Source organism: Palaemon carinicauda, chromosome 31 (genome assembly GCF_036898095.1).
Source record: "Palaemon carinicauda isolate YSFRI2023 chromosome 31, ASM3689809v2, whole genome shotgun sequence".
NCBI lineage: Eukaryota > Metazoa > Arthropoda > Malacostraca > Decapoda > Palaemonidae > Palaemon > Palaemon carinicauda.
The window spans coordinates 80,931,642-80,948,576 of NC_090755.1; the positions used below are offsets into that span (position 1 = coordinate 80,931,642).

The 16,935-nt window shown below is 35.3% G+C and overlaps 1 protein-coding gene and 1 pseudogene across 1 annotated transcript in view; both read right to left on the reverse strand.

The window, feature by feature from the left end:
- Positions 1-2,864: 2,864 nt before the first annotated feature.
- LOC137624811 (uncharacterized) lies at positions 2,865-4,779 on the reverse strand (annotated as a pseudogene).
- A 2,883-nt stretch (positions 4,780-7,662) lies between these two features.
- Positions 7,663-16,935, reverse strand: part of synr (sayonara) — a 105,778-nt gene continuing 96,505 nt past the window's right edge. The window contains exons 9-11 of the mRNA XM_068355970.1: positions 15,706-15,831; positions 10,268-10,373; positions 7,663-7,868 (exon numbers count right to left, since the gene is read on the reverse strand). Of these exons, the coding sequence (XP_068212071.1) occupies positions 7,690-7,868; positions 10,268-10,373; positions 15,706-15,831 (411 nt within the window). The 3' untranslated portion in view covers positions 7,663-7,689. The remainder of the gene's footprint in view (positions 7,869-10,267; positions 10,374-15,705; positions 15,832-16,935) is intronic.

Here is a 16,935-nt window from a genome sequence, read left to right on the forward strand (position 1 = left end):
GTTGAAGAACTTTTAAGTCATGCATGTTTTCTAAGAGATGATAGCTCTACAGATATGAAAATAAGGTACTATAATGTTTGAGATTTCCCCCTAAGCTGCTGCTCACACCAGAGACCAAAGGTCTAATGAATGTTTTATACAAGCAATGAGGTTAGGTTAGGTTAGGTTAGGTTGGGCTGTGTTGGGTTGGAGTATGGTAGGTTAGATTGGGTTGGGATAGGTTAGGGTAAGGTGTGGTTAGGTTAGGTTAGTTTGGGTTTGGCTAGATTAGGGTATGTTGGATTAGGTTATGTTTGTTGGGATAGGTTATGTTAGGTTAGGGTAGGTTGGGTTAGGTTAGGTTAAGTTACTTGTCCCTAGAATTGCTGTCAGAAAGCTAAAAGGTCAAATGTGCCATGATTTATTTGCTAAATCATTAACCCAAAGAATATTCCAGAAATAGTTATAAACATTGTAACTTTGAATCTCTATGAACGATTAAAAGCCCCAATGTTTCCATTGACGATACAGATAGGTTGGACTGGCCTATAAAATCTAGGGCAAAGGCCAGTCACTAAACATAGTCAGCTTTATCAACTTTGATTTTCAATTATTCCTTAAACTCAATCTACTTTAGTTTCGATTGTTTAACTCTACACAGGCAGTCTAGTGTAAGCCATTACATATCACATCAAAATATTTCAAACCCTCAGTAATTATAACTTTGAGTCTCATGAAAGATTAAATCTTCCAAATTCGAGACATTCGTTAATATTATTTTTTTTTTCTCTTTCAAGAACCATCATTTTGTACTATTATCGAAGCTTTTTTTTCAAGTCCCATTTAGTCAACAAACAAGTATTAAAACAGAGGATTAAAACATTCATTTGTAGTGAGTTTACATTCTAAAATACTATTAGCCTGCTACATCATAGATTGTGTGAAACTATCTTTATAAACCTACTGTCATTTGTTATAACACTGGGATAACTTGTCAATTTCGTTTTATTTCATAGTCTCACATTTGTTAGAGGTTAATATATACATAGTCAGTACGACATCCCAAAATGGCGGGATTTAAACGATAAATAAAAACAAATATGTGCTGACAGAGTTTGAAATGTGTGAGAAAATTCACTTATAATTCCACGGATACAAATTTGGATAATACCGTATTCCTCTTACACGAGGGAAAACAAACATGATACATTCTAAAACACAAATACAGAACGAAAACGGAGCACACACAGGAGGGTATACTATGATAAAAAATATGAACGAAAACGGAGCACACACAGAGGGTAAAGTATGATAAAAAAAAAAAAAAAAAAAATACGCTATCTTTGGAGTCCTGATAAAACAATGATAAAACGAGACACTTCTCAAGAGATGCATATGCTAGAGGTAACATACTGGACAAGGACTTTTAAAAAACACAATGTTTGAAGAGTATCGGGAACCGAAAACAATCCTCTTCTTCTTATTCTCTATCACAGAATTGACGAGACCTTACTGAGAAACATCACTAGAATTGAATTTTCTACGGAACAAACGTGACTCAATTCCTGGTGCGTAGAATAGACATTGTGTCGATGGCGGTATTATCTTCTCCATTATTCTTTAGAGAGAGAGAGAGAGAGAGAGAGAGAGAGAGAGAGAGAGAGAGAGAGAGAGAGAGAGAGAGAGAGAGAGAGAGAGAGAGAGAGAGCAGGGGACGTTTATAAACGAAATTTTCAGCTACAGAAAATGCTTCAGAATATGAAGTTTAATATGTGTGAGAGAGAGAGAGAGAGAGAGAGAGAGAGATGAGAGAGAGAGAGAGAGAGAGAGAGAGAGAGAGAGAGAGAGAGAGAGCAGGGACGTTTATAAACGAAATTTTCAGCTACAGAAAATGCTTCAGAATATGAAGTTTAATATGTGAGAGAGAGAGAGAGAGAGAGAGAGAGAGAGAGAGAGAGAGAGAGAGAGAGAGAGAGAGAGAGAGAGAGAGAGAGAGAGAGAGCAGGGGACGTTTATAAACGAAATTTTCAGCTACAAAAAATGCTTCAGAATATGAAGTTTAATGTGAGAGAGAGAGAGAGAGAGAGAGAGAGAGAGAGAGAGAGAGAGAGAGAGAGAGAGACCTGCCTTCTTTAGATTTACTATTGATATACAGTATAAAGTAAATATTTCTTCAATTATTGGAAAACATAATTTTCTGCTAATAACATGAACATTCTTCATTAACAAAAAGTATATATAGATAAAAAGTATCATATTTAAAGAAACGCTATTCTTTGAACACTGCTCTATATCAAAACGTCGTTTGCTTGTTTCACATAACACCTTGACCTTTTCTACGTGGCTAAATATTGCAGATGTGTCACTCCCTTCCATTATTATTATTATTATTATTATTATTATTATTATTATTATTATTATCATTTTAAAGAAAAGAAATCTACCTGATGAATCTAAAAAAAACCCTAGATATTTATCAACACAATATTAAGGACCATCACAATCTATAACATCTTTCTTTGTTTTAAAGAAAAAAAACCTGAAAATTAAAATAAAAAAAACCCAGATATTTATATGCACAATATTAAGGTTCATCACAATCTATAACATCTTTCTTTGTTTTAAAGAAAAAAAACCTGAAAATTAAAATAAAAAAAACCCAGATATTTATATGCACAATATTAAGGTTCATCACAATCTATAACATCTTTCTTTGTTTTAAAGAAAAAAAAAACCTTTACCTGATGAATTAAAAAAAGAAAAAACTAGATGATTGTCAACACAATATTGAGGACCATCACAGTCTATAACATCTTTCTTTGTTTTAAAGAAAAAAAAATATCTGATGTCATTTTACGTATTTCCCAAAACAATACAGAAGGCTGTTACGCTACTTTAAATGGTAACATAACAAATATGCTGCATAACGCTACTTTAAATGGTAACATAACAAATATGCTGCATAACGCTACTTTAAATGGTAACATAACAAATATGCTGCATAACGCTACTTTAAATGGTAACATAATAAATATGCTGTATAACGCTACTTTAAATGGTAACATAATAAATATGCTGCATAATGCTACTTTAAATGGTAACATAGCAAATATGCTGCATAACGCTACTTTAAAAAATGACATAATGAATATGCTGCATAACGCTATTTTAAAAGATAACATAATGAATATGCTGCATAACGCTACTTAAAATGATAACATAGTGAATATGCTGCATAACGCTACTTTAAATGGTAACATAATGGAATGCTGCATAAAGCTACTTTAAATGGTAACATAATGGAATGCTGCATAACGCTACTTTAAAAGATAACATAACGTATATGCTGCATAACGCTACTTTAAATGGTAACATAATGAATATGCTGCATAACGCTACTTTAAATGGTAACATAATGAATATGCTGCATAACGCTACTTTAAATGTTAACATAATGGAATGCTGCATAATGCTACTTTAAATGGTAACATAGTGAATATGCTGCATAATGCTACTTTAAATGGTAACATAATGGAATGCTGCATAACGCTACTTTAAATGGTAACATAATGGAATGCTACATAAGGCTACTTTAAATGGTAACATAATGGAATGCTGCATAACGCTACTTTAAATGGTAACATAATGGAATGCTACATAAGGCTACTTTAAATGGTAACATAATGAATATGCTGCATAATGCTACTTTAAATGGTAACATAATGGAATGCTACATAACGCTACTTTAAATGGTAACATAAGGGAATGCTGCATAACGCTACTTTAAATGGTAACATAGTGAATATGCTGCATAATGCTACTTTAAAAGATAACATAATGAATATGCTGCATAACGCTACTTTAAATGGTAACATAATGAATATGCTGTGTAACGCTACTTTAAAAGATAACATAATGAATATGCTGCATAACACTACTTTAAATGGTAACATAATGGAATGCTGCATAATGCTACTTTAAATGGTAACATAATGGAATGCTGCATAAAGCTACTTTAAATGGTAACATAATGGAATGCTGCATAACGCTACTTTAAAAGATAACATAACGTATATGCTGCATAACGCTACTTTAAATGGTAACATAATGAATATGCTGCATAACGCTACTTTAAATGGTAACATAATGAATATGCTGCATAACGCTACTTTAAATGTTAACATAATGGAATGCTGCATAACGCTACTTTAAATGGTAACATAGTGAATATGCTGCATAACGCTACTTTAAATGGTAACATAATGAATATGCTGCATAATGCTACTTTAAATGGTAACATAATGGAATGCTACATAAGGCTACTTTAAATGGTAACATAATGGAATGCTGCATAACGCTACTTTAAATGGTAACATAATGGAATGCTACATAAGGCTACTTTAAATGGTAACATAATGAATATGCTGCATAATGCTACTTTAAATGGTAACATAATGGAATGCTACATAACGCTACTTTAAATGGTAACATAAGGGAATGCTGCATAACGCTACTTTAAATGGTAACATAGTGAATATGCTGCATAACGCTACTTTAAATGGTAACATAGTGAATATGCTGCATAACGCTACTTTAAATGGTAACATAATGAATATGCTGCATAATGCTACTTTAAATGGTAACATAATGGAATGCTACATAACGCTACTTTAAATGGTAACATAAGGGAATGCTGCATAACGCTACTTTAAATGGTAACATAGTGAATATGCTGCATAACGCTACTTTAAATGGTAACATAGTGAATATGCTGCATAACGCTACTTTAAATGGTAACATAATGAATATGCTGTGTAACGCTACTTTAAAAGATAACATAATGAATATGCTGCATAACGCTACTTTAAATGGTAACATAATGGAATGCTGCATAATGCTACTTTAAATGGTAACATAATGGAATGCTGCATAAAGCTACTTTAAATGGTATTATAACAAATATGCTGCATAACGCTACTTTAAATGATAACATAATGAATATGCTGCATAAGGCTACTTTAAATGGTAACATAATGGAATGCTGCATAATGCTACTTTGAATGGTAACATAATGGAATGCTGCATAACGCTACTTTAAATGGTAACATAGTGAATATGCTGCATAATGCTACTTTAAAAGATAACATAATGAATATGCTGCATAAGGTTACTTTAAATGGTAACATAATGGAATGTTGTACAAGGCTACTTTAAATGGTAACATAACAAATATGCTGAATAGAATGTCATAAGCCTTTCAGAAATATAAAGGGCAATTGGAAGTGCACCTCGATTTAATTACAATACGACACGTCTGGTTAAGGAAATAGAGACTGCACTCTTATGTAAACATTGACAGAGGTAGAACTTCTAACACAGAGGACCCTGAATTCTATTACTTTGAATACACGTCTTTTAAGTGACAGAATAAAGTCTGAATAAAGACGACGATAATAATAATTTCAATATTTGTAGATTCTAAACGTTTTTTTTTTTTATTATTGAGGAAAGAAGTGGTTGCCAATTATCTTTTTTCATTGCTTCCTCTTCTTTTTCATTTATGGACATTGAATCATCCTTGCGAAGTCTGAAATAGAACAAAATATTGGCATAAATGTGGTCATTATAATTTGCATATCAAACCGTAAGATAAATAGTCTTTGTTTGCTAATGCAAATTATCGTCAGACGAGTATGATTCTATATTTGTTGTATTTTCTGCATTTCCATCAACACGAACTTTCGACCTTTCCAGGGGTCAACAATAGCTAAAGGGGACAATAGGGAATGGCATGTTTTAACAGCAACCCCGCACACAAATAAATACTTACTTGAATATATATCACAAACACTCGTGATTTTAATCAATGTAAATATCAACCGTAATGGCATTTAATACCGAATTCTACCTTGAGAATATACATCCACTGGAATTCATTTATGATAATAGCTTCTGGCTGGGCAGAAATTCGAACCCCTGTCACTAAGCCGAAACCATGGCTGCGAGGACTCTACCAACTGAGCTATCAAGAGAGATATAAGTTTATGACAAGTTGCCGTACATATTCCTGTCGAATTCAGGAATCTGATGTTAGACTTGAAATAAACCCATCTCCACCATGATAGTTGTATTGTGAGTTTGCTACACGTGATAATTTATGATGAATACATATCACTAAAATTCGTGATTTTAATCGAATCTCTGCCCAGCCAGAACTTATTATCATATATTAATTCTAGAGAATATATATTCCCATGGTAGAATTCTATACTAAATGCCATTATGGTTGATATTTACATGAATACATAGACATTCAGTACCCTCTTGCATAAGCACGTTTATACAAAATGTTTTGCATGAATACACTGCAACAAAAACTCATGTGGAAGAACAAATACACACGCTCTGTAAAACAATCATACTTAGATACCATCTATTTCTAGATCATTCAGACATCTTTTTGTACTCAAACATGGCTTCTTGTACGAGAATATTAAGATATACCTTCGGGTAAAAAATATACTTATATGTACTCTCTTGTAAAAGTACTTGGTCATATACTCTTGTATAACAATACTAAAACATACCGTATGGCAAAGAATGTAAAAACACATTATTCACAATGCTAAAACATACCCTATAGAAAAGAATGTAAAAACACACCCCATTTTAAATATTCAAACATACCCTCTTGTAAAACATGCTAAAACGTACCCCTTGGTAAAGAAGGTTCCATGCACTCCTCTGCAAATATGCATAAGTGCCCTCTTGTAAAGAAATCTTAAACATACTCTCTCAAAGCATACTCATGCATACTCTCCTATATATACAACTAAAACATACTATCTTGTAAAGAATACTGAATCACACCTTTCTGTAAATTAAGCTAAAATATGCCCTCTTGTAAAGACAACTGAATAGCGCCCACCTGTAAATGAAGCTAAAATATGCCCACTTGTAAAGAATACTGAATAGCGCCCACCTGTAAATGAAGCTAAAATATGCCCACTTGTAAAGAATACTGAATAGCACCCACCTGTAAATAAAGCTAAAATATGCCCTCTTGTAAGGAATACTGAATAGCACCCACCTGTAAATAAAGCTAAAACATTCTCTCTTGTAAAGAATACTGAATTTTACTCTCCTGTAAATCAAAGCTGAAACATTCTCTCTTGTTAAGAATAATGAATCATACTGTCCTACAAATAAAACTAAAATATACCAACATTTAAATAATACAGAATCATACCCTCCTGTAAATAAATCTAAAACACTAACTCTTGTAAAGAATATTAAATCATATTGTTCTGTAAATAATGCTAAAACATACCCTCTTGTAAAAAGTACAGATTTATGCCCAACTGTAAATAATGCTAAAACATACCCTCTTGTAAAACGTACAGATTCATGCCCCACTGTAAATAATGCTAAAACATACCCTCTTGTAAAAAGTACAGATTCATGCCCCACTGTAAATAATGCTAAAACATACCATCTAGTAAAAATACTGCATCATACCCTCCTGTAAATAAAGCTAATTGGTACTAATTTGTTTTTGAATAGTCATACCTTGCTATATAAAATCTAAAATAAAACTATATGTTAAGAATAATGAATCATACCCTCCTGTAGATAAAGATAAAACATTCTTCTTTTACAAAAAATGTTCCAACGTACCCTCTAGCAAATCCGACCACGCAAAGGCCCACTTTATCCAGCCGTGAGCGCATTCTTCTGTGCCTCTTCCACCCTCATCCTTGCCCTCCGCTGCCTTCGAGACATGAGTTTGTCTTGCAGGTTCGCATTGATCTTTTGGGTGTTGGACTCTTGCTCCCTCATGAATTGCTCCATTTCTTCTTGGTGTTGCTTTGCCAGGCCCTCCAGTTGACCTGCAATGAAAATTCATAAGATATAGTTCAATTTTAGCTTGCTTTTATGAAACTTTTATAGAGTTTATGGAGGTGGATGCTCTGTCAGCTATTCAGGCATACTCCTGGCTTGACCACTGGTCAGGGGCAGTGTCACTTTTTGCTAGTACAGTTTGCTTTTATGAAACGTTTATAGAGTTTATGGAGGTAGCTGCTCTGTCAGCAATTCAGGCATGCTCCTGGCTTGACCACTGGTCAGGGGCAGTGTCTCTTTTTGCTAGTGCAGTCTGCTTTTATGAAACGTTTATAGAGTATATGGACGTAGCTGCTCTGTCAGCAATTCAGGCATGTTCCTGGCTTCATCACTGGTCAGGGACAGTGTCTATTTTTGCTAGTGCAGTCTGCTTTTGTGTAAATTTTATAGAGTTTATCTGTCAGCTATTCAGGTATGCTTCTGGCTTGACCACTGGTCAGGGACAGTGTCTCTTTTTGCTAGTGCAGTCTGCTTTTGTGTAAATTGTATAGAGTTTATGGAGGTAGCTGCTCTGTCAACTATTCAGGCATGCTCCTGGCTTGACCACTGGTCAGGGACAGTGTCTCTTTTTGCTAGTGTAGTCTGCTTTTGTGTAAATTTTATAGAGTTTATGGAGGTAGCTGCTCTGGCAACTATTCAGGCATGCTCCTGGCTTGACCACTGGTCAGGGACAGTGTCTCTTTTTGCTAGTGCAGTCTGATTTTGTGTAAATTGTATAGAGTTTATAGAGGTAGTTGCTCTGTCAACTATTCAGGCATGCTCCTGGCTTGACCACTGGTCAGGGACAGTGTCTCTTTTTGCTAGTGCAGTCTGCTTTTGTGTAAATTTTATGGAGTTTATGGAGGTAGCTGCTCTGTCAGCTATTCAGGTATGCTCCTGGCTTGACCACTGGTCAGGGACAGAGTCTCTTTTTGCTAGTGCAGTCTGCTTTTTGTGTAAATCTTATAGAGTTTATGGAGGTAGCTGCTCTGTCAACTATTCAGGCATGCTCCTGGCTTGACCACTGGTCAGGGACAGTGTCTCTTTTTGCTAGTGCAGTCTGCTTTTGTGTAAATTTTATAGAGTTTATTGAGGTGGCTGCTCTGTCAGCTATTCAGGCATACTCCTGGCTTAACCACTGGTCAGGGGCAATGTCTCTTTTTGCTAGTACAGTCTGCTTTTATGAGAATTTTATAGAGTTTATGGACAGTGTCTCCTTTTGCTAGTACAGTCTGCCTTCATAAAACTTTTATAGAGTTTATGGAGGTAACTGCTCTGTCAGAAATTTGGGCATGTTCCTAGCTTGACCACTGGTCAGGGGGAGTGTTCCTTTTTGCTAGTACAGTCTGCTTTTGTGTGAATTTTATAGTTTATGGAAGTAGCTGCTCTGTCAGCTATTCACGCATGCCCCCGGCTTGACCACTGGTCAGGGGCAGTGTCTCATTTTGCTAGTGCAGTCTTACTAGAACCAGATGAAAATCTGAGACAATTTCATTTGATTATATTGTACCATTTTATGTACACAATTAATTAAAAATTGCCCCCGAGTGACATATAACTGATTTATAATACTTGAATTGACTAAGACTATCAAGATAAGCTACCTACTGTACAAACAAGAAAAAAGTTTTGATTTCGCAATTTTTGAATGAAGGTATTATCTTAACATGCTATAGATAGAGTAAGGCTCACTTCACATGAGCAGATTGGTGCCACGTGGTTTTGTCCGCACATATTATAAAAAGAAGATAAATGAGGCCGTTTCTACGCTGTCAGCTCGGAAGCATTTCCGAGCGGTGGTGATTTAATAACTGTGTGCACTGCTAACCCGCGCGGTTCTTATTTAGCGGCTTATAAAAACTATGAGGCCGCTCAGAGAAAATCCTCTGGTGTGAAGATATGCCTCCTAATGAGAGGAAATATTTCCGTACGGTAAAAATTCGCTTGTTTGAAGACAGACATGCCTCCTAACGAGCGGAAATGTTTCCGTACGGCAAAAAATCCGCTCGTGTGAAGACATGACTCCTAACGAGCGGAAATGTTTCCGTACGGAACAAAATCCGCTCGTGTGAAGACATGACTCCTAACGAGAGGATGTGTTTCCGTACGGAACAAAATCCGCTCGTGTGAAGACATGACTCCTAAAGAGCGGAAATGTATCCGTACGGAACAAAATCCGCTCGTGTGAAGATATGACTCCTAACGAGCGGAAATGTTTCCCTACGGAACAAAATCCGCTCGTGCGAAGACAGGACTCCTAACGAGCGGAAATGTTTCCGTACGGAACAAAATCCGCTCGTGTGAAGACATGACTCCTAACGAGCGGGAATATTACCATATGGAAAAAATTCCGGTCTTGTGAAGCGAGCCTAAGCGTTCTGATTACTCAAAGCCTTTTACAACTTACTTTGATAATGGTCGTACATGTTGCCGAATATTATGTTGTTCGAAGGTACAGGGGCCAATTCGTCCTCGCTGAGTGGTGGTGGAGTGCCTGCTCTCTCACTCTCCAGCTGAAGAAAAAGAAGTATTCTCAGAAAAGGATGTAATCAGAAAAAGAAGTAATCTCAGAAAAAGAAGTAATCTCAGAAAAGGATGTGAACTCAGAAAAAATGTAATCAGAAAAAGAAGTAATCTCAGAAAAGGATGTGAACTCAGAAAAAAATGTAATCAGAAAAAGAAGTAATCTCAGAAAAGGATGTGAACTCAGAAAAATGTAATCAGAAAAAGAAGTAATCTCAGAAAAAATGTAATCAGAGAAAGAAGTAATCTCAGAAAAGGATGTGAACTCAGAAAAAATATAATCAGAAAAAGAAGTAATCTCAGAAAAGGATGCGAACTCAGAAAAAAATGTAATCAGAAAAAGAAGTAATCTCAGAAAAGGATGTGAACTCAGAAAAAAAATGTAATCAGAAAAAGAAGTAATCTCAGAAAAGGATGTGAACTTAGAAAAAATGTAATCAGAAAAAGAAGTAATCTCAGAAAAGGATGTAAACTCAGAAAAAAATGTAATCAGAAAAAGAAATAATCTCAGAAAAGGATGTGAACTCAGAGCAAATGTAATCAGAAAAAGAAGTAATCTCAGAAAAGGATGTGAACTCAGAAAAAATGTAATCAGAAAAAGAAGTAATCTCAGCAAAGGATGTGAACTCAGAAAAAAATGTAATCAGAAAAAGAAGTAATCTCAGAAAAGGATGTCAACTCAGAAAAAATGTAATCAGAAAAAGAAGTAATCTCAGAAAAGGATGTGAACTCAGAAAAAATGTAATCAGAAAAAGAAGTATTCTCAGAAAAGGATGTGAACTCAGAAAAATGTAATCAGAAAAAGAAGTAATCTCAGACAAGGGTGTGAACTCAGAAAAAATGTAATTAGAAAAAGAAGTAATCTCAGAAAAAATGTAATCAGAAAAAAGAAGTAATCTCTGAAAAGGATGTGAACTCAGAAAAAAATGTAATCAGAAAAAGAAGTAATCTCAGAAAAGGGTGTGAACTCAAAAAAAAAATGTAATTAGAAAAAGAAGTAATCTCAGGAAAGGATGTGAACTCAGAAAAAAAAGTAATCAGAAAAAGAAGTAATCTCAGAAAAGGATGTGAACTCAGAAAAAAATGTAATCAGAAAAAGAAGTAATCTCAGAAAAGGATGTGAACTCAGAAAAAATGTAATAAAAAAAGAAGTAATCTCAGAAAAGGATGTGAACTCAGAAAAAAATGTAATTAGAAAAAGAAGTAATCTCAGAAAAAAATGTAATCAGAAAAAAGAAGTAATCTCAGAAAAGGATGTGAACTCTGAAAAAAATGTAATAAGAAAAAGAAGTAATCTTAGAAAAGGGTGTGAACTCAGAAAAAAAATGTAATTAGAAAAAGAAGTAATCTCAGCAAAGGATGTGAACTCAGAAAAAAGTAATCAGAAAAAGAAGTAATCTCAGAAAAGGATGTGAACTAAAAAAAATGTAATCAGAAAAAAAAGTAATCTCAGAAAAGGATGTGAACTCAGAAAAAAATGTAATCAGAAAAAGAATTGATCTCGGAAAAGGATGTGAACTCAGAACAAATGTAATCAGAAAAGGATGTAATCTCAGAAAATGATGTAATCTAAGAAAAAGATGTTACCTCAGGCAAAGATATACCAGAAAAAGATGTACAGTAATCTCAGAAAAAGATGCAAACTCAGTAATAGATGTAATCTCAGAAATGATGTAATACGACTACGATCTAAATTGATTCTGGGAAACGCAAGCTGCCATGGGGGAGGTCTGCACTCTCAGAGTGCTTTTCTATAGTCAATTTATTTTAGCAAGGCAGATTTGCACCGACTCGCAGCGGAGCCCTTTAAGTTCCGAAAAGTTTCCTGATCGCTGATTGGTTGGACAAGATAATTCTAACCAATCAGCGATCAGGAAACTATAGTTCATCATATTGCGTTAGCTGTCAGAATATTAAGTGTCTGGAATTCCGTTGCACAGGGAAGTTGCAAACACTGATAGTGTGCAAAGGACGGGATTAAACAGAGGATTTAAAGCGAGGGGCTTAGTGAAAGAGGGAAAAAAGATTGATTGAGAGAGAAAGAGAGAGATAGAGAGAGAGAGAGAGAGAGAGAGAGAGAGAGAGAGAGAGAGAGAGAGAGAGAGAGAGAGAGAGAGAGAGAAAACATTCTGCTTTTCCAACTAGAGTTGTAGCTTAGCTAATAATAATAGAGAGAGAGAGAGAGAGAGAGAGAGAGAGAGAGAGAGAGAGAGAGAGAGAGAGAGAGAGAGAGAGAGAGAGAGAAACATTCTGCTTTTCCAACTAGGGTTGTAGCTTAGCTAATAATAATAATAATAATTAATAATAATAATAATAATAATAATAATAATAATATTATTATGTCAATAAAATAATAAAAAAAATATGAAAATTGGTTTGACCACTGTAGAGTCAAAATGTGAAATGACAATTGAAATAACAGAAATAATATGTAAAACAAATTTACGTAAAGCACGAAAACATAACACTAGACTAAAGAAACTTCTAAAAAAAAAAAGAAAAAAAAGACCAGCAAAAGCCAAGAAACGTTCTGCGTCTGTTTGCCTCATCTTTAAGACGGTGTGCTGTGTAGTTTCGGATCAAGAGGGAGAAAAACGTTGTGCATCCCTTGTGTGTCTTTGGGATTCGAATGTTTGCTCCCCCGAAGAAGATGCAAAACGTTTCGATCTACATCTTGGAAGGAAGGGAATTACTCTCCCGTTCTCTTCGGTCCTTTCTCATCGCCTTTTTTTGCAAGAGAATTGCTCTGTTATCTTAGCTGTTCTCATCATCTTTTGTGAGGAAGAAAATTGCTCTGTTATCTTGGCTGTTCTCATTATCCTTTTGCGAGGAAGAGAATTTATCTCTTATCTTAGCTGTTCTCATCATCTTTTGCGAGGAAGAGAATTGCTCTTTGTTATCTTAGCTGTTGCTCTCTGTTATCTTAGCTGTTCTCATCATCTTTTGTGAGGAAGAGAATTTATCTCTTATCTTAGCTGTTCTCATCGCCCTTTTGCAAGGAAGAGAATTTCTCTCTTATCTTAGCTGTTCTCATCATCCTTTTGTGAGGAAAAGAATTGCTCTCTGTTATCTTAGCTGTTCTCATCTTCCTTTTGTGAGGAAGGGAATTGCTCTCTGTTATCTTAGCTGTTCTCATCATCTTTTGTGAGGAAGAGAATTGCTCTCTGCTATCTTAGCTGTTCTCATCATCCTTTTGTGAGGAAGAGAATTGCTCTGTTATCTTAGCTGTTATCACCATCTTTTGTGAGGAAGAGAATTTCTCTCTGTTATCTTAGCTGTTCTCATCATCTTTTGTGAGGAAGAGAATTTCTCTCTGCTATCTTAGCTGTTCTTATCATCCTTTTGTGAGGAAGAGAATTGCTCTGTTATCTTAGCTGTTCTCACCATCTTTTGTGAGGAAGAGAATTTCTCTCTGTTATCTTAGCTGTTCTCATCATTCTTTTGCGAGGAAGGGAATTACTCTCTGTTATCTTAGCTGTTCTCATCATCTTTTGTGAGGAAGAGAATTTCTCTCTGTTATCTTAGCTGTTCTCATCATCCTTTTGCGAGAAAGAGAATTTATCTCTTATCTTAGCTGTTCTCATCATCCTTTTGCGAGGAAGAGAATTTCTCTCTTATCTTAGCTGTTCTCATCATCCTTTTGCGAGGAAGAGAATTTCTCTCTTATCTTAGCTGTTCTCATCATCCTTTTGCGAGAAAGAGAATTTATCTCTTATCTTAGCTGTTCTCATCATCCTTTTGCGAGGAAGCTAATTGCTCTCTTATCTTAGCTGTTCTCATCATCCTTTTGTGAGGATATTGGGAGTTAAATAGCAGGACAGGATTAGAAATGAAACTATAAGAGAGATTACTCTAGTGCCATATGTGGATGAAGTCATGGTGAGGGGTTGATGGAGATGGTTTGGGCATGCTCTTAGCACTCCTCAAGAGAGATTAGTTCACCAAACATTTAATTAGGTTTCATAAGGTACTAGAAGTGTTAAAAGACCCAGGCCTACATGACTGAGGACTATGAAGCATGAAGTAGGAGATGATGAATGGAGAAGTATTGATTTAAAAACTCAAGATAAGAGATGACTAGTGAAATCTAACCGAGGCCCTTTGCGTCAATAGGCGTAGGAGGAGACGATGATGATGATGATAACATTTCCATAACCCATCTGTCAATTCATCCTATTCATTCCATATTGATATATCATTTATTTGATTTCTTATGCTGTATCTCTTACAATTCATTCATTACTGATTAACTTTAGTTTCCTTACTGGGCTATCTACCCTTCTAGCTACAATGATCATGTGAAGTATCCTGTTTACCCCATTAGAGTTGCACCTTGGCTTTTAATGAAAATAATTTTATCACTCCACCAAATTCTGTAGGAAGTTGAGCCTCTGCGGATAAAATACTTCTTCGCTGTTAGTTTCACATCCAACTAATTCCGTTTTCTTTAGACAACATCAATAACGTAACACTAACTTGACTAAGCGCCACTAATCCGGATAAATCCAGTTTTCTACGCTTGCTCCTTCTGCCGTTCTAAAGAGACTATTGATACTCTTTTTTTTTCTTCTCAAAGAGTTGGTTTATTATTATACATCCTTTTTTGGATTATTATAATCATCACTTCTGGCAATTATTTTTATTCTCTATACTATTTGTTTGGAATTCATATAATCATATAAGTTTTTCAGGCAACTCTTAGGCCATTTGCCCATGCAAATGTAACATAATTTTCCACAGAAATGTAAAACTTGTTTTTCTATAAATCACTATAATTTGGAGGTAGCCTATAAACAAAGTCAAACCAGAATAATGATGCGCTACAGTCAAGGAGCCAGAAAACAAAAGTTGTATAAACCTAAATCCATATATTACTTTATTTACTTTAAAAGCTGTTTTTCTGGTCATATACTACATGGGAACCCTACTCTCTAAAAGACCTTGATGTGCTACACGTAACGAAAAGCCAGAAAACAAACGATATGTAAACCCAAATCCATATATTATTTACTTACTTTGATAGCTGCTTTTCTGGTCATATACTGCAGCGAAACCCTAGTCTCTTCAGGACCATTCGTAATTCATTTTAAAGTATACATTCCAAAGCATTCGGCATTTCAAACCGCATGTAACTCGTTTATTATTAAATTAACATCATCGAAGCACTTAGAAAACAAGATAGTCTTCAGTTTCCTCTTGGAAGCCTTAATAATAAGTCTTTTGAATGTCTAGTGGAAGGGCTTATTGTATATTCATGGGAACATATTTGATTAAAATATTAATAGATACAAATGAACCATACACTGCTCTCTGTTAACTTACCTCAGATCCTTCTATTTTGACGACGTCTCCTTCAGTAACCATGGCTCTAGAATAGGCCTCGAGGTCTAAGTCGTGCGTCCTCAAAGTGGAATCTAACTCGATGTCAGTTCCCCAGAGTTCTTTGACCTGAAATCAGAGGGAAAAATTACCTAATTGGGAAATTTAAGCTCTGTTGGGGACACAAACATAAGCACAGAGAATACAGAGAAGGCAATTATTCATAGCTTATCACGCCACACATCAAACCATTGAAGCGTTCTTTCATTGACACTAAGTAAACCAGAGTTGATCAAATCATGAGATAGTGGGCATGATAGGCGAATATGATTGATGGTCTGGGTACTGTCTCCACATTCGCAGGACTGCTCAGTTCTAAGGCCTCATTTAACTAGATTGTCACCTGTTCTTGCCACTCCAGATTTTTTCATTCAGAAGACTAGTCATTTTAAAGAACCCATTTGAACAGATTGTCACCTGTTCTGGCCACTCCAGATTCTCCACATTCAGAGAACTGGTCATTTTAAAGACCCCATTTGAACAGATTGTCACCTGTTCTGGCCACTCTAGATTTTTTCATTCAGAAGACTAGTCATTTTAAAGACCCCATTTGAACAAATTGTCACCTGTTCTTGCCACTCCAGATTCTCCACATTCAGAGAACTGGTCATTTTAAAGACCCCATTTGAACAGATTGTCACCTGTTCTGGCCACTCTAGATTTTTCCACATTCAGAACACTGGTCATTTTTAGACCCCATTAACCGGATTGTCATATGTTCTGGCCACTCCACATTCAGAGAACTGGTTATTCTTAAGGCCACATTTAACCAGATTGTCACCAATTCTGGCCAGTCCAGATTTTTTCACATTCAGAGGACTGGATATTTTTAAGACCCCATTTGACAAGATTGTCACCTTTTCTGGCCACTTCAGATAAGGAAATCAGTGGAATTCTACAATTGTCCTTCAGATATCTCCTATACTTTTTAAGTTTCAGTCACTAGAACTTTCTGAAAGGAACTTATCTAAATCATCAGTTTTGGGGAAAATCTAACAACGGAGCACTGAACTACAATCGTTCTTCAGATATCTCCTATACATTCAGTCACTGGAACTTCCTCAAAGAAATAGCTCCAATATTTTCAGTCACTGGAACTTTCTCAAAGTAACTTATCAAAATCGTCAGTTTTTTTTTTTTTTTTTTTTTTTTTTTTTGAAAAATTTAACAACA